The sequence below is a fragment of the Anser brachyrhynchus genome, assembly GCF_964034855.1.
Source record: "Anser brachyrhynchus genome assembly, chromosome: 3".
In the NCBI taxonomy this organism is placed as follows: Eukaryota; Metazoa; Chordata; class Aves; order Anseriformes; family Anatidae; genus Anser; species Anser brachyrhynchus.
In genome coordinates this window covers 37,412,550-37,438,805 of record NC_137696.1, presented here as the reverse complement: position 1 = coordinate 37,438,805, position 26,256 = coordinate 37,412,550, and the positions used below count along the sequence as shown (strand labels likewise).

General features: G+C 46.4%; 2 protein-coding genes across 9 annotated transcripts in view; one reads left to right on the top strand and one right to left on the bottom strand.

The window, feature by feature from the left end:
• The window catches only part of AARS2 (alanyl-tRNA synthetase 2, mitochondrial), a gene marked incomplete at its 5' end in the record, with an annotated part of 16,789 nt that extends 4,013 nt beyond the window's left edge, over positions 1–12,776 (bottom strand). For all 3 annotated transcript variants that reach the window (XM_080586158.1, XM_080586156.1, XM_080586157.1), the window contains 17 exons: positions 90–198; positions 1,405–1,514; positions 1,911–2,048; positions 2,315–2,455; positions 2,867–2,980; positions 3,968–4,137; positions 5,890–6,040; positions 6,738–6,865; positions 7,482–7,593; positions 8,352–8,390; positions 9,013–9,121; positions 9,426–9,571; positions 9,993–10,137; positions 10,671–10,865; positions 11,477–11,622; positions 12,310–12,498; positions 12,612–12,776. In XM_080586158.1, coding sequence (XP_080442284.1) covers positions 90–198; positions 1,405–1,514; positions 1,911–2,048; positions 2,315–2,455; positions 2,867–2,980; positions 3,968–4,137; positions 5,890–6,040; positions 6,738–6,865; positions 7,482–7,593; positions 8,352–8,390; positions 9,013–9,121; positions 9,426–9,571; positions 9,993–10,137; positions 10,671–10,865; positions 11,477–11,622; positions 12,310–12,498; positions 12,612–12,776 — 2,307 coding nt within the window. The remainder of the gene's footprint in view (positions 1–89; positions 199–1,404; positions 1,515–1,910; positions 2,049–2,314; positions 2,456–2,866; positions 2,981–3,967; positions 4,138–5,889; positions 6,041–6,737; positions 6,866–7,481; positions 7,594–8,351; positions 8,391–9,012; positions 9,122–9,425; positions 9,572–9,992; positions 10,138–10,670; positions 10,866–11,476; positions 11,623–12,309; positions 12,499–12,611) is intronic.
• RNF8 (ring finger protein 8) lies at positions 12,605–26,256 on the top strand. 6 transcript variants are annotated; one of them, XM_080586160.1, is made up of 9 exons: positions 12,843–12,935; positions 13,488–13,556; positions 14,772–14,900; positions 16,478–17,218; positions 18,388–18,450; positions 20,111–20,200; positions 21,124–21,231; positions 22,229–22,433; positions 24,171–26,256. In XM_080586160.1, the coding sequence occupies exons 1-9, from the start codon at positions 12,858–12,860 to the stop codon at positions 24,314–24,316; spliced, it is 1,629 nt and encodes a 542-aa protein (XP_080442286.1). In that variant the 5' UTR covers positions 12,843–12,857; the 3' UTR covers positions 24,317–26,256. The 6 variants fall into 6 exon arrangements, with proteins under 6 accessions (XP_080442290.1, XP_080442287.1, XP_080442289.1 ...); XM_080586162.1 differs by having other exon boundaries at positions 22,229–22,440; XM_080586164.1 differs by lacking the exons at positions 12,843–12,935; positions 13,488–13,556 and adding an exon at positions 12,605–12,742.

Genomic DNA, 26,256 nt, shown 5'->3' with positions numbered 1-26,256 from the left:
GGGCTCCAGCCAAAGCAGAGGGAATCTACCTGTCTAAGCAGGAACCTGTAAAATTGGGTCCGGCTGAAATCTCAGTACCCCTTTCTTACCTGTTTGGCCTGTCTCCCTGTCACTGCAATGACACGGCTAATCCCTTTCACGAGCTGACGCTCACTGACGATGGCCAGGTCCTCCATAGCGCCTGTTTGGAGAAGGTGCCTGCAAAGTTGACAGAGAACAGGAAAGTTGCTCTCTGGGACCAGAAATCAGGAAGCCTACTTTCATTTCAGACGTGTCTTCAGTACAGCAGCCCCTCCCCAGTCCCAACAGCTTCAGTCCTTTCCATCCCTAAAATCCTGATGGCACCTGGTCAGGCAAGAGACAGCAGAGCTGAGGCTACTCCAGAAGAACCTCTGTGCTACCAGCTCAGCAGGCTGCTGCCAAACGTACCTAACAGCCAAGTTCTGCCTTGCTTTCCTTTCTTTCAGCAGTAGGATGGACTGGAATTTTTCCCTTCTACTCAGCCACTGCTGAACCTTGTAGAAAGCCATTTTTTCCTCCAACTCCCCCACTCCTTTGTCAGACCAGCTCGCAGAAAGGCCAGTCATCTCCAGACACATTGCAGCCATGCAGACAAAGGGCACTGATGACTTTCCCTTTCATATCCATTGTTGAACAGCCAAGAAGGAAAACAACTACAGTGTCTCAGGTTCTCTCTTACCACATGTAATCATTTCAGACAGCTTCACTAGAATTGATCATCTCCACTCCCCTGCAGTTTCGTCCCACTCCTCCCACACGAATGTTCTCATGACTAGAAACTTGCTCATTTCCAGCTGTATCAGCTCAAAGGCCAATTTGTTCCTTTTTGTTTTCACGGTATCACTGTCCTAAGATTATTAACTCTTCTTCTACTCTCATTAGTGCTAAAAGGGCTGAAATAATTAAAATAATCAGACTGGCCTCTAGTTCTTCCAACCATCAGAGTCTCCTGCAACCCCAAAACCAAAACCAGTCCAGCCCTCCTGCAACCCCAAAACCAAAGCTTCCTCACTCTGTCTAGCGTGAGAGGACATGCACCCTGTTCCACACTGCTGAAGCCCTGCAGCTTCCAGGTGGGCTTCAGACTGTGAAACAAGGAAAAATGCTTTGCACTTTGTTAATGCTTTGGTATTTCCGAAGCTCTACAACCAGCCTACTCTGTCCCCATTTCAGGTGAGGAAACCTAGTTACGAAGGATCGGAGAGTGGAACTCGGAATTATGTCTTTACCTCAGCCACCAGTGCTCACACACAAGCCTTGCACAGCATACCGAGACCCTCACACAGCCCTGATCCTGGGGTCAGGGTGGGAAGCAACTCAAGAGAATCAGGAGGACAGTCTGCACACAAACACACCATCTGACTGTACGTAAAAGACACTTACGTCCCACAGCAGAGCTCCACAGAGGTCTGCCTTGCAGCCTCAGAGTCGCAGGTCAGCACAGTCTCCACAGGGACCCCGAGGGACACTATCCTCACTGGGTCTGGATACTCCTGACAGAGGAGACAGGGATCAGCAGCTAACCACACAGTCCTTCAGGGGCACTTACAGACTAACTTCAGGTCCCTGCCTTATACTTTACCCTTATTCTAAAGCACTCCCAGAGTCAGGGGCAGCTCTGCTGCTCCCCTACAAACAGCCACCATGGGAGAAAGAAACAACGGGGTCACACCATAAGGTGTTGGTCCAGATAAATGAGCAGAAAGCCTATGCACCACCAGTCTCCGCATATCACAAAGCAGCGCTCCTGAGATCTTATCTCTGTCCCATTTTCCCTCCCGAGTTTTGAGAGCCATTTCCCTTACAGAAACCTGTTGCTTCAACTTCTCTTATGACCCAGATGATTCCTGCTGAAGGAGAAGGCTCAGAAAAACATGTTCTTGTCATACCTCATCCATAGCACGAAGTCCCTGAACTCTTCTTGCCAGTGCAAGGGGAACCTCAGCCATATGCACAGCCTCATTTCGTTTGATCGCATCCTGGACCACCTGCTCAACTTGCTGCAGCTGCTCCACAGTCACAGGACTCTGAGGAAGTAAACCAGCCTTCAGGAGAAGCCTCCCAAAAGGTACAGAACAAAGGAGGGAGAACTTGGGCTCACAGACAACTCAGCTTGGACACACCACTCTCCCCATGTCTCACCTTCCCTGCTTGTACAAGGGAACAGTGAGCATCATGACCCTCCCACCTCTCTGTAGAAGTCACTACAGCGAGAGGAGAAAGACCCCCAAAGCGAAGGCCAGTACTGGGGTGCTGGTACTGTCGAGAACCAAGGAGACAAGTCCTGAGTCACCTTGACAGCAAAGTCGAAGCGCAGCCGCTCTGCTGTCACGTGGGACCCTCGTTGCTCCGTGTTGTCACCCAGGACGTGGCGTAGCGCAAAGTTTAGCAGGTGGGTCGCGGTGTGGTTGGTCATGCAGGCCAGCCGTCGGGCCTGAAAGCACAGACAGTTTACCCTGGTGGGCTGGTTCTCTGCAGCTCGGGGGAGTAGAGGATGGCATAAAGAGGTAAGTGAAAGGCTGCATGCAAGGGGATGGGGGATGATGGTGACAAAACAACAGGTAGCACAGCTGCCAGATGAATTTATGTCAGGGCAGATCTAACTTCTTTTCCCACGGGATCACCTCTGTAAAACAGCAAGGGTAGGCTGAATGCTTCTGGACAGACCTGTAGCTCATAGAAAACTACAGACAAACTCACTTGTGAGTCCTCCTTCCCACTGCACATTGCAATAAAGAAGTCTCAGGAACACAAGGAACAAGGCTCTGCTGTGCCCAGGTTACTCACGACATTAAATGACTTTCAAAGAAAGGCTGGAAAAGGGTTAAGAGCATGGAGTTACTACCTCATCCACAAAAAGCTGAACTTGATCTCCAGCACGCAGGGTTTCCACAGCAGTGACCGCATGGACCACGTAACCACCACAGAGATGAACTGACTCTACAGGGAAGAGGATGTCCTGAACAGAGAGACACAGAAAGATGAGTTAGGGCACAGGGAACATCCAAAGACCTGTGCTAGATATCTGCTTGATCCTACTGGGAAACACAACCCCTGTTGGTCCCAAAGAGACAGCAATGGGGTGTGAAAAGCAGGGACAAGCTTCCAGCCAACATAACCAGAGTGCCTCAGCCCTCCCTTGCAGCCAGCCACTCACTGCATAGCATGTCGAGACTGCCAGTTTGCAGTGGAGGGGCAGCAATGCCAACCGTGCTAACGAATTTTCCTAGCAGGGATGTCTGTCCAAGAGAAAATGGACAGCAGCTGCCAAGGCACCTGCCTCAGGCATCTAAGGTGCCACTTCTGCTTCACCAGGCTGGCAGAGGAACTTGATCCCCCTTTCATCTTGGGGAGACATGCTAAGCAAGGCACTATCACATTCTGCAAAGCTAAAAACGGCAGCACAGCTGCCCAAAGGTGACTGTCAGGAGCTGGAACATGGGAGGGAGAAAAAGCTGCACCTCTTCCTAGAAGAGGGTCAAAGCTCTCTCTCTGTCAGTGTAGGAAGAACTTGCTGCAGAGGCAGACGTCCTCCCTGATGGTTTTGGGAGGAATCAGTTTTTACACAAGGTTTCAGGTTGGACACTGCTTGCAGCTGTCCAGGACTGGGTAGAGACCAGTAACTCCACTCACGGACTCCCTTATCATTGTCTTCTCCCTGCATTGCCACCCTGCTTGTTAGGAACACAGCACACTGAAGAGTTCCCCGTCATCCCAAGCAAGAAGAAATCGCAAAAGGCCAAGAGAGACAACCAGAGCAGCAGGTCCACCTCTGCGAGGTTAGTGCTGCTTCTTCCTCACCCCACCAACCCCAACACAAAGTCAAGGACGCTGTCAAGAGCTAGCAGCCTGCTAATTAATAGAGCAAAATTGCTCATCATTTGGGGAGGTTTGCCTGGCCTCGATATCCAGGACTGCCTTGGGTTCAGGCAGCAAAGGGTCTCACCTGCTGTCCTAAGCGTATCAGGTAGCCTTGGTCAGAGGCTTGCCCACCCTGCTCTGCATAAAAGTTAGTCCTGTCCAAGATGACACCACAGCGCTGCCCTGCCCCAACCTCCTTCTGGAGAGACTGATCTCTGTACAGCATCAGGATGGTGGCCTGGCACGGGCTGAACTCTGCCGAGGGGAAGAAGATGGCAGCAATCAGTGCGAGCACACTGTCAGATCACACCACTAAAGGGGGCACCACTTCTCCATGCCAACCCTGCCAACACCCAGCCTATAATGAAAGCTGGCACTTTCCTTTGTAGGATAGGAACAGCTATTGGCAGAAAGGACAAAGGATCTGTTATTTGGAAGCAAGCCACCCCTCACTTACCCAGCGAGGCACTTGCCAGATAGAAGGTAACCAGGCAGGGCCCACATGAGCCTGATAGAACAAGATGTGGCACAGACACATCTCTATCATGCTACACTGTGTGCTTGGCCAACCTGACTGCCTTTGACGGGGATGGCTGCCTTGGTGGACAGGGGAAGACAGCAAAGTCACCTTCCTTGACTTAGCAAGCTTCTGACATACCCTGTCTGAGCAACCTTGAAGCCAAATGCAGGCCAGATAGTTGGGCCCCACAGAAAACTGCTCAATGTTTCAAAGTTCAGCTGACACTCAGTTACTAGTAGAGCGACTTGTAGGCTGATATTAGGGCCAACGCCTTTCAACATCTTCATTAACAACCATCAGTGACGGGATGGGATGTACGCTTATCCTGCTTGTGTCTGGCAGCAAGTGGTCAGGACCAGACAATACACTGAAGAGCAGAGCTGCTTTTCAGAGGGATCTGGCAGGCTACAGAAATGGACTGAGAGAAACCTTGGGGTTCTCGAGGGTGAGTAAGCATAGCGCCCTTGCAGCAAGGAAGACTGCTACCTGCTGGGCTGTATGAACACAAACATAGTCAGCAGGCCAAAGAAAGTGATTATCTACCTCTATGTGGCATTTGTGACACTATGCCTAGAGTACAGGAAATTCTGGTTGTACATAAGGAAAAAAAACTTCACACAGTGATAAAGAACTGGAACAGGGACCAGAGAGGCAGTGGTATCTTCATCCTTAAAGATACTGAAAACTTACGTGGAGAAGGCCCTGAGCAACCTGATCTGACCGTGAAGCAGATCCTTTTTTCATCAAGAGATGGGACATCCAGAAGTCCCCTTCAACCTGAATTATTCCATGATTCAGTGACTGAGAAGGTGAGATAGTGCTAGCTTGGAAATTTCAGCCAATGCCTCCGATAGGCTATTCTTCCTCCCCTGTGCTCTTGCCGTCGTACTTACAGTTTGAACTACCTCACTTTTCACTTCATGTGGGTTGCCGTCAGCACGCTGGGTAAGATGGAGCTGGCTGTACACAGCTATCTAATTGCTTGTGACAGCCACATCACCTCTTACTCTCTGTGGTTTAGCTTTATGCTTCCCCTGGAGCATCAGCAACCCCAGTTAGCCCAAACGATAAAAAGCCTGCACTGTCATCTAGTGGCCTGCCAAGGAAATAGCAAGTGCCTGGCTTTAAGCAACTACCTGAACTCCTTGCATAATCTTCATTCTCCCTAGCACTCACATCCAGGAGCCTGATTGCTGGGGACAGACTCATCTCTGGCAGAAATCAAGTCACTGCTTCAGCACAGTAAGACCAACCCAGATCTCACAGCCTTGTCACTAGCCTGAGCTTTCCTGGGGACACACCACCAGAACGGCAAATACCTTGGAAAAAGGTATAGGGGCAAAGAAAGGATGTAGCAGCAAAGTGGGCAGGTTCGAACCACAAGATACACGTCCTCCTGCGTGCACCAGGCCAGTAAGAGCAGTCTGCTGAGGGATTCCAGCACCCTTAGGCAGAGTTTGTCCTACACACAGGACCCGGCCACTTACCGTACTGCCCGTGCTGCCCAAGCTTGTAGGAGTACTTTGGAGAGTCATCAGTGGCAGGCACGTTGTCACCCCGCAGCTGAGCCAGTGAGTGCACATCCAGGCGCACATCTGCGCCCTCCAGCTGTGCTGCCTGCGCGCCCTGAGCCTTCCGCTGCAGCAGAGCAAAGGCAGAGTTAGAGGGGAGGTACCTGGGGGAATCCAAACCAGTAACTGGAGTTTTATGGCTAGAAGCAACTGCTTCCACCTTCCTGGGAATGTCCCGTGTGTATCTGTGCTGATGCTAAACCAAACCCATTCCTTCCAGCCCCACAAGCACTCAATACCACCCACAGGGGCAAGCCATGAGCAACTGCTAACAAAGCCCAGCTTGCTGCATAGCTGTGAAACTTGCAGGCCATTAAAACCTAGAAGAGCATGGCCTTGATCTGATTACTGCACAAGGTGGGCAGTGCAAGTCTTCCAGCACTACAGAGGCTGAAAGGATTACGCAGACTCTTCACAAATCACTTGCTGTTTGGGCTGTCTAAGCTGGCTCTGCTTTGTGTGGAGCGTTGGACTACATGACTGCCAGAGGGCACCCCTAATGCATGTAATTCTACAACCGCCACTCCAGCCAGTGTCGTAAAACACTGCTACTGATCTGACAGGAATCACCAGCCAGCACTTCTCAGTTCCACACCGACAGATGAAGTCAGTATGACCCAGCTACTGTTTCAGACCCACTTCCACTTCAGGGAAAAAGCAAGCGGCCTTGTGGTGCATCTGAGGAGCAGTGAAAGGAATTCTGCCTCCATTACCACAGGAAAGGACAGGCTCTGAATTATCCTCATGAGGAGAGTCTCTCTTACCTTTGCATCCTCCAGAACAAGTTCATTGAAAGCATCTGAATCCAAACGGATTCCCTTTTCTTCAAGCATCAAGTCAATCAGATCCAGAGGGAACCCCAAATTCCCATAGAGAGACCAGGCTACGTCAGCTGTAGGACAAAAAAAGAAGGGCATGAACTCTGTGTGAACATGGAATGCAAAGACATCTCCAAAGTTGCTTGGACAAGACCAATCTCATGTGTGCTTTGGTAGCCAAGTTCACTTTTATTGTGTGCAACTGCACTGATAATGGGGAAGGGAAGAGAAGCCACACAGTTCTTTTAGTATGGGACTAAATGTTAGTGGCGCCCCAAAACCACATCCTGTCAAAATTCAGTGCAGCACATCTAGATAGGTAGCTGCTCTGGCTGGGTCCTCCTTTTGGCTACATCTTGTAAAGGCCCAGTTAATCAGTAAAAAAAACAGCAACAGAATGCTTCTAACTTTCCCAGTACCTGCTTTGTTGTGAGAATGATGCTCTAGAAAACAATCACGATCTGGAGAAAGGAGCAATATCTACTTTTAAATTTGGCATTGGAGTTGCCCAGGGCTGGAAAGTTCTTGAAGGCACGTGGGGGAGGCAGATAGACACTCACAAGAACAGAACAGTTCAGTTGGAAGGGACCTTCAAAGACCATCGAGTCCAAAAGAGTTTTGACTTAAATGCTGGCAATGACATGGATCAAACCACCTTTAAGTGCAGCTTGGCTGAGGGAGGAGACTCACCTGGGAAATTTGTGGAGGGCTGCATCTGCTGCACTGTCCGCTCAATGACGCGCCTCCCCCGCTCAAGGGAGGACAGGAAAGCAGCTTCATTCTCACTGATGATATCCACGACCTGCCCAAAGAGCAGAAAAGGAGTTGGCCATAACACCTCAGGGAGTTCCCCAGCTCAGCTCAGCCCAGCCACCACTGGGCTCGCAGCTAGAGTCAGACGAAGGCAATCAAGTGGGTGTATAATTGGTGCCGTCTGCCTGAACCAGCCCTCTTGTTCTGTAAGCATCCGTCACAGCGTGGCTCCAATGCGCTATTAAACAGCGCCAAAGTCACTGTGACTCCGATCACCATTCCTGTTAAGGAAATATTGACCATCCACCTGGGGAAGGCTGGATGCTGACAAATGCTCCTTGTCATCCATTTGTTATCCGTGACCCAATTAAAATTGCATGGCTGGAACAGCCAGAGAAATTGCTTGTCACAGCCGCTGTCAGCTGAAGCTAGGAGGGACTAGCCTTAAATCCCCAACCCACTTTGGACAAAGGGTACCCAAGCTAGGACAGACCGTACTTGGATTCAACAAAAGAGCTTCCCTAGCTTTTTCAGAGCAATGGTTGCCTTATATTAGAACAAGGCGTCCCTGCTAAGGATTTAATGGAGCTCCCACAAAGAAATCTGCCACAGACACTTTTCACATCCAGGCAGTGCCCATGATGCAGACGTGCTCCCTGCACTTCCCAGCCTACACCCACAAGAACCCAGCTATGGAAACTCCTCCAGCTAAATCCTGAGACAGGGCTGCCTTCTGCCTCTGAGAGCCGTGCCTGCCAAAGACAGTAAGAAAGGGGGTTTCTCTCCAGGGGTTTCCCCATCACTCACCTGGTCTGCATTCTTCCTCAGCTCTGGGTAGGCATCTCCCTGTGGAGTGAGCCTCAGTTAGAGATAACATCCTCAGCAGCTTCCTCAGGAGACCTCACAGAGTGTCACAAGCATTATAGAGGGTTCTCAGGCAGATGAATGTGAAGGGAGCCCCAGCGCACAGCCACAGAGACAGCATCACAGCAGGAGAATCACACCTGGACTTACAGCTGCTGTCTCCTGGCTACCTCCCCATGACCCTCCTCTGCTAGACCCTGCAAAGCATCTCTGTGGCAAATGTGTCAGTTCACAACGGGAAGAAAGCCCTGTCATTTAGGATGCTGTTAGTAACCACAGGGACCAATTTCAGAAAGCTTTAACCAGATATGACAGCTTAGAAGCTGCTGCCCTCAGGAAACAAGCGTGCCCTTGCATACACTTACAGACACACTCATGCTGACTGTTACCACTGGCCACACTAGGCACCCCCTGGCCCCTTTTCCCCCATCAGAAACGATCAGGAGACAAGAGGTTTTTACTGTTGCAATGCACAGCACCACACACCCCCCTCCTGGAGCTCCTTTCCATCCAAGATTGCCTCCTGATGGCGTACAGGAACAGAACACGGGGCTGAATAGGACATGTGACACCCTTCTTCCCCAGCACAGTATTTTTTACTCACCAGCACTTCCACTACAGTAGGCACAAGGGAGGCCAAAAGCCCAGGCGGAGCGTGAAGGACTTCAGAGCAGAAGCGGACAGCCCTGCGCAGAATCCGACGCAGCACCAGTCTGAAAGCAGGGCAGAATGCCCCAGGCAGCGCATGAGCATCCCTGCCCAGCTCCCACATCCAGCACACCCCACGTGCAGCCCCTCTCGGGCCTGACCTATGGCCAAAGGCTAACTGCTCCACACACTCTACACCCACCAAGGATGAGATGCAGATCTGAACCTCTCCCAGGCTCTCACCTTCCTGTCTCCCCAAAGCTCACGTGCCCCCTATCTTTGGCTCACACCAGAACCTCTCCCCTAGCTGCTCACGTTCCCTTCTGGACCTAACTCCCCCCACACCATGCCATTTCCACAAGTCCTTACTCTGCTCCGGAGAGGCCTGGGTAGATGCCATCAGTGATGCACACGCACAAGGTCCGCACGTGATCTGCCACCACACGGTAGGCCATATTCACACGCCCAACGTCAGCATCCCCGACCAGACCTTGGTACCTGGGCGCACCACAGCCCTAAAAACAAAAGGGCAGAGACAGATCAGTACAAGTGAATGGCTGCAGAAGGAAAAGTTGCAGTCCTAGGGGCAGCCAGACACACCTGACATCATGCTTCTCAACTACCTTGTGCATCTAGGATGTACTCATTAAATCCTTCCAGAACATTACAGACCGTATGTAACACAGGCCAGCCAATGCCTTGGCCCTGAGCAATCTAAGAAGCTTTGAAGGAAAAAGGAAATGGGCAGTGCTGATATACCAGGGGAATTTTCCCTCAGCTCCCTTAGACGCTGCTGTGGGCCTGGCCAGACATACCTCCTGTCTCAAAATACAGCACGGTACCACATGTAGAGAAGGCTGTACTGTGGTACCAGGCAAGCAGTCTGCATCCGAGGAGCTTTTGCTTAGCTGTAACTCTGAGCAGGAGCACTGTCACCTTGTGAATGGCGTCCAAGATGGGCGTGAAGAGATCTGTGTCGTAGTTGGAGCGTTTGTTCTGCAGAACGGTCACCAGCCTTTCCAAGCCCATTCCTGTATCCACATGGTGCTGAGGCAAGGGAAGCAAATTCCCTTCCACCTCTCTGTCAGCAAGCCAGGAAAAAAAGGCAAAAGAGAACCAAGGGTCAGGTCAGGGGCAAAGAAAAGGTGCAGATGAGTCACAGAGAATAGGAGAGTGACAAGGGATGGAAACAGCAGGTGACCCAACAGAAAGATGCTCAGGGACAAGACTAACAGCAGCCTGCCTTGGCATTGCCAGGTAGTCAGGCTCTAAGGGTCAGATAGTCAGGTACACTGTGACATACAGAAAAGGGGCTTCCTTCAACAGGGGCCCCAGGCCTTCTCCTCATTCTGCAGGTTTTTCTGGGCTGCTGCAGACCTGAAGAGACCTCTGGGATGCAGCAGTGAGGGACGAGAGGCAGCAGAGGTTGAAGAATTACAGGACAAACAAAGCAAAGGGGGACCACGAGCCACAGTGGACATGCCTCCACAGCTTCCCCCTTGCTCCTGTACTGCCACCTCCCAGAAAGCAGTGAGATGTCTGAGGATATACATGTACAGTTCCGATGTCATTCAAGGGGGAAAGGCTCTGGAGTTTAGTCAAAGTTCCTGGTACCTGTTATACTGCATGAAGACCAGGTTCCAGATCTCCACCACGTCAGGGCTGCCCTGGTTCACCAGTGCTGCAGCATTTCTGCCACCACCCACGTGGTCATAGTGGATCTCCGTGCAGGGACCGCAGGGACCTGTGTCACCCATCTCCCAGAAGTTGTCCTTCAATGGAAAAGGCAGCACACGACTGGCAGGCACTCTGGAAAGGCAGACAACAGAGGTGGCAGTGCTGGGGCACGCATGAAAAGCACACAGTAGCCTGTTATCACAAGGAAAGCTGGAAGGAGGGATCCTTTCTGACTATTGCAACTCAATATCCAAACACATTAGGACTCAGTTGCTTCAGTTCACACAGAATTATGCTCCTTAGCAGAAACAGACTGGCCCAAACCAAACAGGACCCTCATCACTGCTCCGAATAGCCAGCAAACTGAATCTGGCTCCCGCTGATGGAGACAGGCGCTCCACTGGGTCAGTGGAGCCACTTTTCTCCACGGAAAAAAATCTAGCAGAGCTAAGATGTGATCAGGATGGAAGGAAAGGACAAAGACATTCTTCAGGCGCTTCACCTAGGTCAGACAGGCTTTGGTGTACGGCCCCAAACTGACAACATCTGAGCAGCAGCTTAAACATGAAATGCCCCAGAGTGCTCAGACTTTTAGCAGCCCAAACAAAGCAGAAACTAAACGTGTTTAAAACCCAGTTTTTGACTCCTACATCTGATTCCCATCAACTAAACAGCAAATGAGAGACTACGGAGGGTGGAACGTCAGTACCTGCTGCTCAGGACCTTTTCTCTAACACACTCACCCCAGCTGGAGCCATACGTCCCTGCACTCCTCGTCAGTGCTCAGCCCCAGTGAGGAGTCTCCGCCAAAGTACGTGACGTAGAGACGATCTTTGGGGATCTCGTAGACCTCTGTCAAGAGCTCCCAGGCCATGCTGCATGCTTCCTCCTGAGCAGACAGGGGACACAAAGATAGCACAGGAATCCAAGGTGTGGAGTGAGACAGAAGGTTCTTCAGGACGGGAGTCAGACGCCAAAGAAGCACATTTCAGCCAATCTCATTTTGTGATTTTAAAGTGTATTCGGAGAGCAGCATGATGGTCAGACAAGTGATACAGCTCATCTCTATCATGTAAACATGACATTCCTAAATCGTTGGGAGACCTTCAGGATCACAGTGTGGTCGACACTCACTTGTTTACCACCAGAAGCATTTCTGTTTATTCAACAGAATATTTATTAAACGTTTCTGTTTACTTAGCTGGTTATTTCTTTCCAAGGAAAATCATATTTGCGAGCAAAACATCTAGCATTATCCTTCTTCCCTTTTCCCACCTTTCTAGCACTGGAACTGGAAACCTTCTCTCCCTTCACCCACATGAACAGTGGCGTTCACCCAGAGAACTTTGGTTTGCATACACTGTCTGAAGCTTCGAAAGGCTATTTTGAGAGAAATGAGCTCTTTGAGGGAACATTTAGCGATTCAGCACGCCGACCTCAAACCGTGGAGCTGCCAATGAGGAATGTGGCACTTGCCACGCCAGCTAGCGACAATACGTTTCTTTTTAAAGCAGGTCTGCAGCACCCCGGGCAGAGGTGCTTCTTTTGGAAGAAGGGCTCGCAGCGGCCGCCTCACCTTGAAGTAGTCCCCGAAGGACCAGTTGCCCAGCATCTCGAAGAAGGTGTGATGGCAGGTGTCCCGGCCCACGTCCTCCAGGTCGTTGTGCTTCCCCCCGGCGCGCACACACTTCTGGCTGTTCACCACCCGCCGGTACCGCGACAGCTCGCTCCGGGGGTGCGCCGTGCCCAGGAAAATGGGCTTAAACTGCGAAATAACGGGGAGAGGGAGAGAGATGGGAGGAGGGGAAGGGGGGCAGGCAGGTGCAGCTGGCGCTGCCGCCCTAAGGGGCGGAGGGGGCGAGGCGGGCTGTGGCGCACCTGGTTCATGCCCGCGTTGACGAAGAGGAGGCTGGGGTCGCCGCGGGGCCGCACGGGGGCGGAGGGCAGGCGGCGGTGGCCGTGCCGCTCCTGGAAGAAGCGCAGGAAGGCGGCGCGGGCCCGACCCGCGGGTAGGGACAGGGGCAGGCGCCCGCCCGCCGCCATCTTACGCGAGGGCGGAAACAGGAAGGGGCCCGGCGCCATTGGGGGGGGGGGGGGCGGCGCAGCGCCGGGCGGGCGGGCGGCATGGCGGCGCGGCGGGCATGGTGCCTGCGGCGGCTGGGGGCCAGCGGCGGCTGGCTGCTGCTGGAGGCCGGCACGCAGGTCAGCCGGGGGGAGCGGCCCCAAGGGCGGGCCGGGAGGCCGCCCCGGCTTCCCGATGGTGGAAAAAAAGGGGGAAAAGCGGGGCTGGGGTGGCTCGTCGCGGGGCTGGCAACGCGCGGGGGGGTGAGGGGGGGGGTGTTTGGGCTCGGTTTGCTACGCCTCTAGCTGCTCTTGGTGTTAGTTTTTGTAATACTTTGTGTTGAAGTAAGAGCCGCTTGTATGGCGTCGTAACATAAGGGAAAATTCCCTGATATATTTAGCTTTGTGCATAATTAACTTAGCTGGGTACAGCGTCACGTTTTAAACCTGTTTCCCTTATGTTTCAATGTGGTATAGGAAAAAGCCTTTTTAGGTGTTTGTATTTTCTAATCAGAAAGCCCAGGGGGGTCCTTGCACCCACCCCCTGCAGCTCGGCTGGCTGTGGAAGGCGGGATGCTTCGGTTGCAAGGCATCCAAACACTTGCTTCAGCGCTGTGGGTCCGTGCCGTACCGAGCGCCTTTGGGCTTATGCCTTGCAAAGGGAATCCCTCTTAACTCCCCTTTTGCCCCTAGGAAACTCTTCGGGCAAGTGCAGAGCTTTCTTGCTCTATCAGGGGGGCTCTGGAGCCAGGAGGCGTGCAGGTGCGCTCAGCTACGGACCTGAGTTAGGGAATCCGCGAGGCTTGCGGCGTGGACTTGGTTAGTTGAGTGGAGAATCTTGTGTGAGCTGGTTTTGCTTGGTTACCCGCGTGGTGTTACGTGCCTCTCTTGGAGGAGACCCGCTCAGGTAACGTGTGGTGAATGGACCTTTCCTCAACGCAGCACCTTGCCGTCATAGAAGGTGGAAGGGGTGATGCCAATGAGTTGAGATTGCCGGGGAAAAGAAAGGTGGCCTTCATTTGGGGTATAAAGAGTGCACTTCTAGAATATCTTCATCCGGTTTAACTGTGGGTTTCTGCCAAAAGGTGTTTTGTCCTGCTCTCTCTGGCTACGTGCTCTTGTTGCATTGGAACCACACGGTTGTCCAACTCCATGGCGAGCTGCCTGAGCTGGCTGGAAACTTGTGCAGCGTGCAGATGAATAATAAAAGCGTGTGTGATAATTAGATCTTGCAAAGGAGGCAGCGGAGAGAGGGAGAACAGAGCCGTGCTTTAAATGGCAGCCTGCAAATAGATCAGATTTAATAAGATACTGTGAAACTGTACCATTAAATTATATCTTCTTCCAGAAGGTGCTGTTGGGTTCTAATCAGATTATTTAGATCACTTTCACTGCTGGCTATGAGCTGCATGTAGTGTAGTTTCTGAGCCTTGAGATGATTGTGTGATTTACAAAAGTAGCATGCTTTAAGGCAACAATTACATATGCATTTTTTTGATGGCAGTTTTCTGGGCTATTTTTTCCTGTGTCTTTCCTGTATAGAGAGTTGAACAGATGCTGCTAGCTAAAGAAGAGGATAAGAAATAATCTTGAGGTCCATACGATTCTGCTGGTTTGAAGAAGTATTGTTCAGTTAGGTCATGAATAAGGTGGGGTATGGATGGAGAGAGAGCTGCTTAGAGCAGCTTTACTGCTGAGGAAAATTTACATGAAACCAAGGCTGTAACCTGCCTAAGAGCAATCAAATTTTTGTCAATGTGAGAGAAGGAGACTGCTTCAAATTTTTGTACAGTCTTCCATTTTCTAATTACTCTTAAATTTAAATGCAAAAAAGTGCCACCCAACATTATCCTGAATTCTTGGGAAATGCCTCTATGGTGCTAATCCAGATAGATTTCTTCTGTACTTAAATTGAAACCATATGAACCAAATTTACTATGTTGTTGGTGATTTTAATTTCAATGACTTTGTTTTTAGGTGACTATAGGTCGAGGATTAGATCTCACGTACCAGCTGGTGTCAAAAACATGTCCCTTGATGATCTCTCGTAAGCACTGTGTTTTCCAGCAAAATGCAGAAGGGCAGTGGACTGTCAAGGATAACAAGGTACAGAAGCTGGCTGAAGACCTTGTACTCTCACTTTGCCTGTAAACAGTGCCCTGTTTGGGTTCAAACAACATATGGTCTTTGATTATAACATGGTGTAAGTGTGACGAATGGTCTATGGGAGCATGTCTTGTCTGTTGTGCACTTGTAGCAGGAAGCTTCAGTCTGCTGCAGTTGGGATGCAGACCTTAGTGCTTTGTGTATGTAGTTTGTCTCTTTTGTGTATAGCATTTTTCAGACAATTACAGTCCCACACAGGCACTTTGCTGTCTGTGAACCTGTTTTGTGTTGCTCTTTTTTAAAGGAAAAGAAAAGAAACAACTATGATTTTTGGCAGCATTCAGAAAGGTAACGTTCTTGTATAACCAATAAAATGGTAAACTGATGTTCTTTATTGCAGTGACAAAATTGCTTTTATTATAATAAACTACAATGAAAATCTGCTGTTGGAAAAAATCATATTTTGTGTGATCTTCAAATGTATTTCTGCTAAAGTCCTCAGCTGATTAGAACACAAATAAAGCGTTGAGAGAAGTCTTTTGCTTGGTTTCACTTTGACTTCAGTAGTGATCTGTTCTTTAACGTGATCTTTGCTCTTTCTCATTCATGCTGAAAAATGCAGAATCTGCAACTTAATTTAGAACAGCATTAGTAGAACAAGAAGTTTTCAATACGTCATACAGACTTGAAGGTTGTTTGGGTCAATGACAGATACTACAGAAAGAAACAGAGTGGCTACCACTGAAATTATGCTACTCTTAAACAAAACTCTGTAGCGGTAATTGTATCATCTTGAGAACTTAGGGTTTGTATGATTGAAAACATCAGTAGTAGATCAATTATTAACACCTTCTGTGTTATCACTGCTACCATTTTGTCAAGTTGTTTTATTGAATCCCTGGGATATCTCAGTTACTAATGATTCTGCAGTTCATCTTGAGCACAGTTCGGTTTCCCTGTCTTTCAAAACTATTTCTTGAGCTAGTGCCTAATTCAAACAAACAAACAAAAAAACTCCTGATGGGAACATCATCTCTTGAAGAGAATTTTCCCTGTTGTTTATATTCACCTTGTATGTATGGAGAACTGTTTTTTTTCCTTGCATTCACCAGTGCAAGCTATGCTCATTTTTATTTTCTAGTTTCTTCTGGGATTTCAGGTGTCATTAGTCATCAAAAATAATTACATCAACAAGAACATAGAACATTCCAGTACTGTGGAATCTTTTCTGTTGGATAGTTCTTACTGCCTCTGAAGCTTTTGGGTAGTTTCTTTCCCTTAGGCTTAGTTCTTTTCTGTCTGCACAAGTACATATATTAGTATTGTTCTTAGTGCTTGTACATAAAAATCTATAATGTAGTACTAATACAAGATAAATATTATAACGCAGTGACTGTAATAAACGGGACGCTGAGGCAATAAATAGGATGTTGCAATGTTTATTTCAAGAGTTAGCTTGTTTCTATTGCAGTACTGCAAAGACTGGATATGTTTACAGTTGCCAGAAATAACTTGCAGATGACTTAGTATATTGAACCTTGCATATTGAATCTTGCCGATTCTTTGTTCGTTTGCAGAGTCTGAATGGAGTTTGGCTTAATAAACAGCGCCTGGATCCTTCAAAAACCTATCCTATAACTGAAGGAGACCGTATCCAGTTGGGAGTGCCTTTGGAAAACAGAGAGACCGCCGAATATGAGTATGAAGTAATTAAAGAGGAATGGGAGAAAATCAGACCCTATTTAGCCCAAAGGAATGACCTGGGGAAAGCTAAGAGTGCGAGAACTAAACGTAAATTTAATCTGGAGGAATCAGAGACATCTGGATCAGAAGGCCCTTCAAATTCCAGATCCAAAAGAGACAGAGTGTCCTATGACAGTGGACCTTTGGGTAAACCATGTGGAAGGGTAGAAGAGGTAAAAGAGTTGACAGAGAAGATGGATGTCAAGCTGCCTTCTCCTGGTTCAAGTGAGGAGGACGGTGGTCCAGTGCGTAGCACTCCTGTGCAAGCCGAGAAAGCTGTGTCTGTCGCACCTAAGGACCAGAAAGGCTCTGTTCTTTCTCAGTCGTGGACTGGCCTGGAAAAGCTGAGGAAAACTCTAGGAGATATAAAGGAGTTGAAAGTCAGAGTGCAGGATAAGCAGACAGCAGTTCTGAATGCGAAGCAAAAGCGCAGGAAGGCTGCTCAGAAGACGATCCTAGCAATGGAACAGGAGCTGCAGGAATTGCAGGAGCAGCTATGCACAGAACAAGAGCAGCATCAACAGCAGATGGAAGAGCTGGAGAAGACATTCTCCAAAGAGCAGCAGAATCTAGAGGTATAATGTCGGTGATCTTTTTGGTCTGTGTGTTTTGGGTTTCATAGAACACCTAATATGACATTGATCCAAGTAAGATCTTGAACTATACAAAAATAGTAACAGAAACAATGTTCCTGTTAATTAATCCAGTGTAAATTGTTACAGAAGTATTTTACTTTTAGGAATGTGTACCAAAAGAACATGAGAGACAAAGGATTGGGTTACAAATGGAAAAGATGCAAGATTTAAAAAAAAATAAGTACAGCAGGATAAAAAAGCATTTGTTAATTTAAAAAGCAAACTTTTTTTTAAATACAAAATCAAAAATCTCTGCCTGATCTGTGGCTACAAGGAGAACAAGTTAAAAATTATTCACCTTAAGAGGGAATTTCTCTGGTATATGGCTATTTCAGAATCAACGCTAAATTCACATGGGAAATCCATTCCCTTTCCAAGAGCTTTATCATATTCCTTTACCTCTTAATTCAGAGTTTGAGGAAGGGGATGTTTTTCTTGCTTAGAAACAAAACAAAAAGAAACCTTTCTTGGAACTGCAAGTTCCTTCAAGCAGTAAGTGTGTGTTGACAACTAACTTTTCTAGCTAAGAAGCTACAAGTCTACCTTTCTGTTTGTGTTTACTTGAAATCTGGTTTAAAGGAAATAAGAATTCATCTGGGGTTTCTTCCATAATTTATCAGTTATTTCCTTTAAAGTCTGCTGCTGAAGGAGAAACACCTGCATTAGAAATACAGGAGGTCTGGAGTTGTGTGCTTAGGCACAAAGAGAAGTTCAGCTGGAGCTGTAGATATGTCTAATCTCTTTAAATGCATTCAGAGATAAAGGTGCAGCTTTTTCTCATGTTTAAGCTGTTGCTGACCTCTTGGCTTCTGTGAACATTCCAGTGCCTTTGGATCTGGAATAACTTGGAGGAGTTCCAAGTATGTAACTGTAAATGATACGTTCATTTTAACTCTTCGCAGTAAATGATAGCTCTAATTTCAGTAGTGCTTATGAAGCACAAGAGTGGGCCTTCTCAGGTTTCACCTAAAATCAGTGTTGTTTCTTTAAGTATATTCTCTAAAGGGAATGTGCAGAAGAGTCATTTTTATTCCCATGCTTTCTTTGAGTATTTCTTACTTCTTCCAGTACTTCCCTTCCAGCAAAAATGTCTTTTTGGTTTTTCTCAGGGAGTAAAGTGGCAACATGGAGAAGAGAATCTGAAGGAGCAGCTGGCCCAGGTCCTGCAAGAGGCAAGTAGTTACGAGTCTTAAGTTTGGTCTTGCTGTGTAACTCATATATTTAAATCTTTCTTATTGCTATGGCCTCTTGGTGGAAGACTAGGGCTGTGGCTCAAGTGCAGATCAGGTGGTCTGCATCTTCTACAGAGCAATTTGCTGTCAGAAAGTGACAGGTTTCCCTTTTTGGGAGTAGCTGTTTGCCAGCTGATAACACAAAAGAGTGTGCTCATTGAAAGCATTCAGTAGCTGTAATGAATTTGTTGAATTTGTTCCGTAAGTCGGTGGGCTGTTTCGTGAGCTGTTTCTGCTGGGTACCTGTTCTGGGAAAGTGGCTTTGGCAGTTTTAACTAGAAGAAAAAAAAAAAATCAGAGAAGTTCCTATCCTACCATCTGGTGGGCAGGATCATTCTGTAGTGGCACTGGCTATGCCTCTTATGTGCCATGTACCGTCAAATTTTCATTTTTACTTCTGTGTTCTACAGCGAGTTTTACTGTGAACAGCATGAGCTCATTTGCTGTACATTTTAAGCCTTTTTGTCCTCATTCATGATGTGGCATGTGTGTATATATATATCTTGTTTAGTGCTGCTTGCTTCTATCTTGTAAAACTGTGGGAGTTTACATGTCATTTGTGTCACTGCAAAAAGGGAATTGACTCATGATACACAGAAAAAGAGTAAGCTGGGAGAGGGAATGAGAGGTGCTATGACACCAGGAAGGTCATAAACGACTGACAGCACGTTCCAATTTGAAGTTCGTGGCAGTCAGGTGAAGTCCCTGGTGACTGGAAAAAGGGAAGCATCAGACCCATTTTTAAAAAGGGTAGAAAGGAGGACCAAGGAACTACAAACCAGTGAGCCTCACCTCTGTGCCTGGAAAGATAATGGAACAGATCCTCCTGGAAGCAATGTTAAGGCACATGCAAGACGAGGTGATCCGAGACAGCTTCAGATGGCAAACTGTGCCTGACCAATCTGGTGGCCTTCTATGATGAAGGACTGCATCAGTTGATAGAGGAAGACCGACTGATGTATCTACCTGGACTTCTGTAGGGCCTTTTACGCAGTTCTACATGACATCCTGATCTCCAAATTGGGGAGATATGGATTTGATGGGTGGACCATTCAGTGGATAAGGAGTTGGCTTGAAGGTCGCACCCAGAGGGTGGTGGTCAATGGCTCTATGTCCAGGTGGAGGTTGGCAGAGGACTTATAAAAAATGAAGAGCAACTTTATGCTTGGGAAGATAACGATAGGAGAAGGAGGAATGGTTTTAAACTAAAAGAGTGGATATTTAGTTTAGAGGTTAGGAGGAAATTCTTCACTCAGAGGGTGGTGAGGCACTGGCACAGTTTGCCCAGAGAAGCTGTGGATGCCCCGTCCCTGGAATTGCTCAAGGCCAGTTTGCTTTGGGCAGCCTGGTCTGGTGGGACGTGTCCCTGCCCATGGCAGGGGGGTTGGAACGAGGTGGTCTTTAAGATCCTCCTAACCCAAGCCTTCCTATGGTTATGTGTAAACTGCCTTAGCTTAATGCCCCAGCTCATACAGACATAGTTTGCTCTTCTAGGAGAAGGTAGGAGAAATAAGTATGCTGAACTTCATGATTAAAGCCATGTATATTTAATAGGGTAGTTTATAATGACAGTTTTATTTCTGGGATGGTATCATTACAGCATCATGCTTTGATGGAAGAACTGAGCCGTAATAAAAAAGATTTCGAAGAGATAATTCAAGCCAAGAATAAAGAACTGGAAGAAACCAAGGTAAGGAATAAAATTGAGCTTTCCGTAAGCGAAACGAGATGCAGCAGCAGCAGAAATGGTTTATTTAATGTTTGCCTTGACTGTGTCGTCTCTTATAGTGGAAAACTCAACGTATTTTGAGCTGGCAGCTGACGCAGCTTTCCAAAATTTGAGTGGGTGTGGAGGGTGCATGGGAAGATACTCTGCCTTGTTCATAAAGTAGTATTGAAGAGTCATTACCAGATCTTTCTCAGTCATACAGAAAAGAGGGCACTTGAATTATGTGTTATGCAGGAGAAGTAGACCCATTCCGTCCTTCATTTAAGAAAAAAAAAGCGGGTGCTTCATTTTCAGTTAAATGTTTCAGTTTAAGTAAAACTGCAGTGTGTTCCTGCCATCCTACAAGGGGTGTAGGACTGAAACATGACATTTTAATAACGCGTGTGATAAGCCACGTTTCTTCCTGCCCTTGTCACAAGGTGATGAGTGGAAGATAATTAAGGGATCCTGTGCTGTGTCTTACCCATGGATATTATGACGTTTCATACCTCTGGCTGTTGGTTTTGTTTTTGTTTGTTTGTTTTGGTCATCCTTGCAATTGTTGTTTAATGTATAGCTTCAGCTGGAAGAATTTCTGTTGTTTTTAGAAGATGGAACAGGTAGGAGCCTAATTAACTGCAAATAAAACAAAAACTGTTGGGCAGTTAAATGCAAGTAAATGTTTTAAATTTTCACATTTATTTTGTTAATATTTGAGGTATTTTGTCTGTTGGGTGTTTGGCTCTTTACATCAGGCATCAAAAGAATCATTCTGTTAACTTAAGCCAAACTCATGTCACAAAGGGGTTTCTACCTGTACTACATTGCCCCCCACATGCACTTCCCACCAATATTATATTGAGTAAAACCTTGTTGGTAATTGACCGTATTTGTTTTTCCAATAGGAAGAGAAGGAAAAGGTGAGAGCCCAAAAAGAAGAAGTGTTGAATCAGATGAATGACGTGTTGGAGAATGAGCTGCAGTGCACAATCTGTTCTGAACACTTCATTGAGGTATGTTTAAACCAGGATGGCTTTGCCAGCAGAGAACAGAGTTGAGAAGCTTTCACTAGCTCTGCTAAAGCAATAGTGGAGCTTTTTTTCTTTTCTTTAGTTTAACAGACCAAACAGGTGATTCGTGGTAAGGGTTGGTCCAGAATCCCATTCTGTCTGTCTTAATGTTCTGCTGGACAGCAAGTTCAGCCCTAATGTCTCTACCTGCACAGAGATGAATGCTTAATCCTAAAATGCACACAGGCTTGCAGAAGTTACTAGCGTGTCTGAACTGGTGCTCTGAGCTGCTGCTGACAAGCCTGCTGAGGCAAGAGTCATTTTGTAGCGGACCTTGCTTTAAGTTGACTAGGATTGGACAGCTTCAGGGTTAGATATATATGAAGAGGTTAGTAAAGGAAGGGGGGATGCAGTGTTCATCAAGTTCTGGATCATTTATATTGTTTGGATAAAAACTTTTGAGAAGTTGGCCGGCTTTATTTAATCAAATAAAGTTATAGGTAGACTGCTGCCTATGCTATGTCAGAAATACCAACTGCTACTTCTGTTCATGTTGTGCTAGAACTTCAGCTGCCTTACATTCATTTCTACTACAGGAAAAGTGCTGCTAGCCTTCTTATAATGACTTAAGAGCTAGCTAAAATTTCAGTTTCTGATTTCAGTAATTTAACATGCTATTTTGTAGTATCTGATTTTTTTCTATAATTTGACCCTTTCAAGTAAATTTATTCATTCTCTCTGTCTCTGCCTTAGCTATAGACTTGCTATGATTTACTGTGAACACACTAACCAATTTCTAAAACTTGTCTGTACTCTGGCATAGGAGTGTTATTTTATGTGCGACCCCTGTAAAAGGTCAAGGAAGGGCCCTTATGCTTCTTCCCCACCCTTACCTTATAAGAAGTGTTCATCTAAAATTTTTGTGACCTCGATGTTACTTTAATTTTGCAATGCTTGTGTGAGCATGCTCTGATAAGTATCCTTCCCTTAAATTCCCCAGGCGGTCACTCTGAACTGTGCGCACAGTTTCTGCTCCTACTGTATCAATGAGTGGACAAAACGTAAAGTGGAGTGCCCTATCTGCAGGCAGGAGATTAAGTCAAAGACGCGCTCTCTGGTGCTGGATAACTGCATTGATAGGATGGTAGAAAACCTGGATATGGAAATGAAAGAGCATCGCCTGTCCCTGATCAGAGAGCGGAAAGGTGAGAGGTGGGTGGATGTGGCATGATGAGTACAATCTCTCATTTCACCTATTTTGTACACTTTTCTTTGGCACCTATATACTAAGGAGATGCTCAGAGAATGCTGCAGAAATACTGGAAAATGACTTCCTATTGCGTATGAGGATAAATATTCATTATTGACAGAATCAGCAACAATTGAGATGGGGAAATGATTTTAAGATATGTTGCATAACAGGCAACCTTTTGCCTGGCGCCTTTTGATCAAACTATTGACTACACCATTGCAGAAACTCAGGAGAGCAGTGCTTCACGAGAAACTGAATTCTCTTCCATGTGCTAGACTTACATAGGAATCCCTGAAAAGAATGTTGGCACGTGGCTGAAATGGCAGCTGCTTTCCCATACTCGTTCTTACAGAGTTTACCTCTATGGCCTTAATGCAAAACCTTGTGTCTAGTTGTAGCTAAAAGACTGTGCATGACAGTAAGGGCTGTAGGTAAAATTCCAGTATTCCTATTCTGCTTCCCCCCTTCCAATTTTATTTCTAGAGCACTTAACACTGGTATCTAGGTGCCGAAACATAGAAGTCTTTTCTTTCTTGCTACCCCTTAACAAATTTCTGTTGCTCTGTTCCCTTAAGTAATTGTCCTGATTTCCCGTTGTAGACATAAGTGCATGATCCTTTGTTTTGCAAAGTGTTGAGCCTTTTGAAGTCCTTCATAATGAGAGCTGCTTTCGAAATGTTTCAGATCCTTCATGGTGACATAAAATGACATCACTAAGCAGTGTTAGTTCTAGCCTGACAAAATCACCTGTTTAACCAACTTAGCCTGATTCTCTCAGGAAATGCTGTGCTGTTTGGAGGCTGTGCAGCATGGCTTCGTGATTTGCTTTCACCTCTGCAGAGCAGACACCACTCTTGCATTATGTGCACATCTGCAGAGTATGCTGTAGCACCACTGAAGTGCCTCATCAGTTATCTAGTCGTGATTGGATGAAGTGTTGCCTTTGTTGGAGCACACTTCACTTCCATGTGGTGGAAAATAGGCTCGTAGCATACCTTCACATGTGATAGATGCTGTAACTATATAAAATTGGTCAGTTGTAGGAAATCATGTAGATTTGCCATGACACCCTTCAGGAGAAAGGAAGAATTGCTTTGTGTGGTCATCTTATTCAGTGATGGAAACGTTATTCAGATGAAGGTAGCCATATGTCTAATTAAACATGAAATCCTGAGAAGGAATCAGCTGACATGGAAATAATGATTCAGGTAGCACTTGAGAAGCCTAGTCAGATAATAAACCTTAGCATAAGGGACACCAGTTTACTGCTCTTAAATGTGTGGAGGTTTTCATGGGGCCTTCAGTGTCCCTCAATAAGTAATGGCTGTGCACTGCCATTACTTACTGAGAGCTCCTTACCGTGTTTTGTTGCTTCTTCCTTTCTTACCTGGCAACGTGCTGTAACAGCTAGCTGCTAGCTTCTGCCAATTGTGTGCCACTGAAGGGATGCAGAATGTCTCCTTCTCATACGTACTATATTAACAGAAAGAGGCATATGGGAAACTGAAAACAAATAAAAAATAGTTATTTAATGATGAAAGTTAAAATGAAAAATACTTATGCCCTGTAGCTTGAAGGACCTAATATAAACTGACAGTGGGAGGCTGTAAGATTCAAAGAAAACTAGTAATTTAGCAGCATTTGTGGGTACAGTGGTTGGTGCTAATTTTTGTATTTGTTTTGAATGCAGAGAAATGGAAGGTGTTGGTGAACCCAGCTGTGGACAATGACAGCAGTGTCATTCCTTCTATCTACCCCATCGTGTCAGTGAGCAGCTGTGACAGTGAGGACTCTGAGGAGGATTCTTACCATGGTGAAAGCTACTGCATTATCTAAACACTAACTTTGGACTGGTTTGCCCGTACGCTGCCAAGAACCAACCTAATGGTATTTGGTTTACTACTGCTGGAGGGGTGGATTGGACATCTGGAAGGAGAGATTCTGTGAAGAGGCCGTAACTGGAGCTGAGAAGTAGCAGCGTTTGGAAGAAGGACTTTATTTTTTAAATGAATGTACAGAAGCTTAATCTTTAAAATGAAATTTGGATTGTGAAAGAGCAAGCTGGTGTTATGCTAGATAGTTGACATAAAACCCAGGTTACCATGATCACTTGTGACCTACTAGTTAGTGTGGTATATATGTTTGAATGCATCATTGCTCTTTCCTGAGTGAATGACGTGTCTTAAATGTGTACACCAGGTCCCCTTGTTTCAGCCAGCAGAGGAAATGGCACAAGCTGAGAACTTGGTCATTCCCACCACCTAACAGGAGAGGTATATCGGAAAAACGTGCCAATGTGGGTTTTCCTCTTGAATTTTGTATGTCAGCTGGAGTTATCCTAGGACTCTCTGGCACTAAAGTTAACAGAGAATGGGTTATGGGTCACATCAGCTTTAAGTGCTTACATGCATCATAAGCTAAACTGCTGGCTTGTTTGTTCAGATGATATTACTCATTTTCTGTTGGGTAGCGATGGAGAATATTAAATCTTCCAGAATTCCTTAGCTCGTGCTCTTTTCATATAGCATCTTTGGTTTGTTCCCTTTCAGGCTTTTGCATAAAGGGTTTTAGAATTTTGAAGCAGCACATCCAGAAACTATTAGCAGTGACTTCAGAAACACGTTTAGTTTTTGTCGGTACCAGAGAGGAATCTTGGCCTCTTCAGAAGTACTGCTAGCTGAATGAGTGAAATGTTCTGTTGGCCTGGTAGGAGAGCAGCATCTGTAGTCAGCCACAGACAGAAGGAAGTGCTTAGGTCAATTGTTTACAAAACATTGCTGTTGAGCTGTCTTGTGTTGCCCTCACAGCAGGTAATGCATCCCTAAGACTGCGCAAGTCTTGCCTCATCCTATCACCTATGTGAAATGATACAAAATTGTCTATGAAATTCATTTTTCAGAGGTGTATGCTTTTGACTTAGCTTTTACTTGGAAAGCTTTTACCGTTACGTCAATGAGAGAAAGATGGAGAAAGCTTTTCTCATCTGTAGTATTTCTTCGGCTATTTGTATGTATTTCTTGTTTCTATGTTTATTTTGTTTAAGACGGAAAATATAAACCCATTTGTGCATTAGTCTTCCTTGGTGCAACCTCTGAGATAAATGTCTTTCTCCTAGTTACCTTAGAATTTTTTAGAAAACCCAGATTGTCTCATTATTATGACCTTGTTTGCTTCATGTTTTGATTGCTGTAAGCAGTTCGACTATTTTGAATTTATTTGAAAGACTGTTGTATGCAGGAGTTGATAAAAGACATCCCAGCTCTTTAAGCCCATGTTAGCAGTGGCTATCTTAATGGCAATGGTATCTTTAGTAGATACAATCTTATCTTCCACTAAAGAAAGATAACATTAAAAAGGTGCATGAATGATGATGCTATTCTAAGAAAGTAGTGCATTCTGGCAGGTTTGAATGGTAGCACGGGGAAAAATATGTGATCTGTGGGCCAGGTAACTTTCTTAAAGCCTTAATGTAAGGTTGTTCCTGTGAAGAAGCTATTACATCTTGAATTTTCTTCTTGTCCTTTTAATGTTATAAAATATATAGGCTGTTGAAAGTTTCTTTTCTGAATATATGCTCTCTAGAATGTCAGAGAGAAAAGGGCTCCCCGAAGCACTTATGAAATATCCTGACATGGAACAGGCATTACTGTTGAAGAGGAATAGCAGGAAAATATTCTGGTTACCTTGGACTGCAAATTCTTGTATGCTGTATCTCTTCCATGTTGCTTTGCTTTTTTTTTCTTGTTTCATTTTGCTAAATATATTTATTTTTTTTA

Coding starts and splice junctions, on each gene's coding strand:
- RNF8 (XM_080586160.1), top strand. CDS start 12,858: ATGGCGGCGCGGCGGGCATGGTGCCTGCGGCGGCTGGGGGCCAGCGGC. Junction 12,936..13,487: donor TGCTGGAGGCCGGCACGCAG/GTCAGCCGGGGG, acceptor TTTTGCCCCTAG/GAAACTCTTCGGGCAAGTGC. Junction 22,434..24,170: donor CCTGATCAGAGAGCGGAAAG/GTGAGAGGTGGG, acceptor TTTTGAATGCAG/AGAAATGGAAGGTGTTGGTG.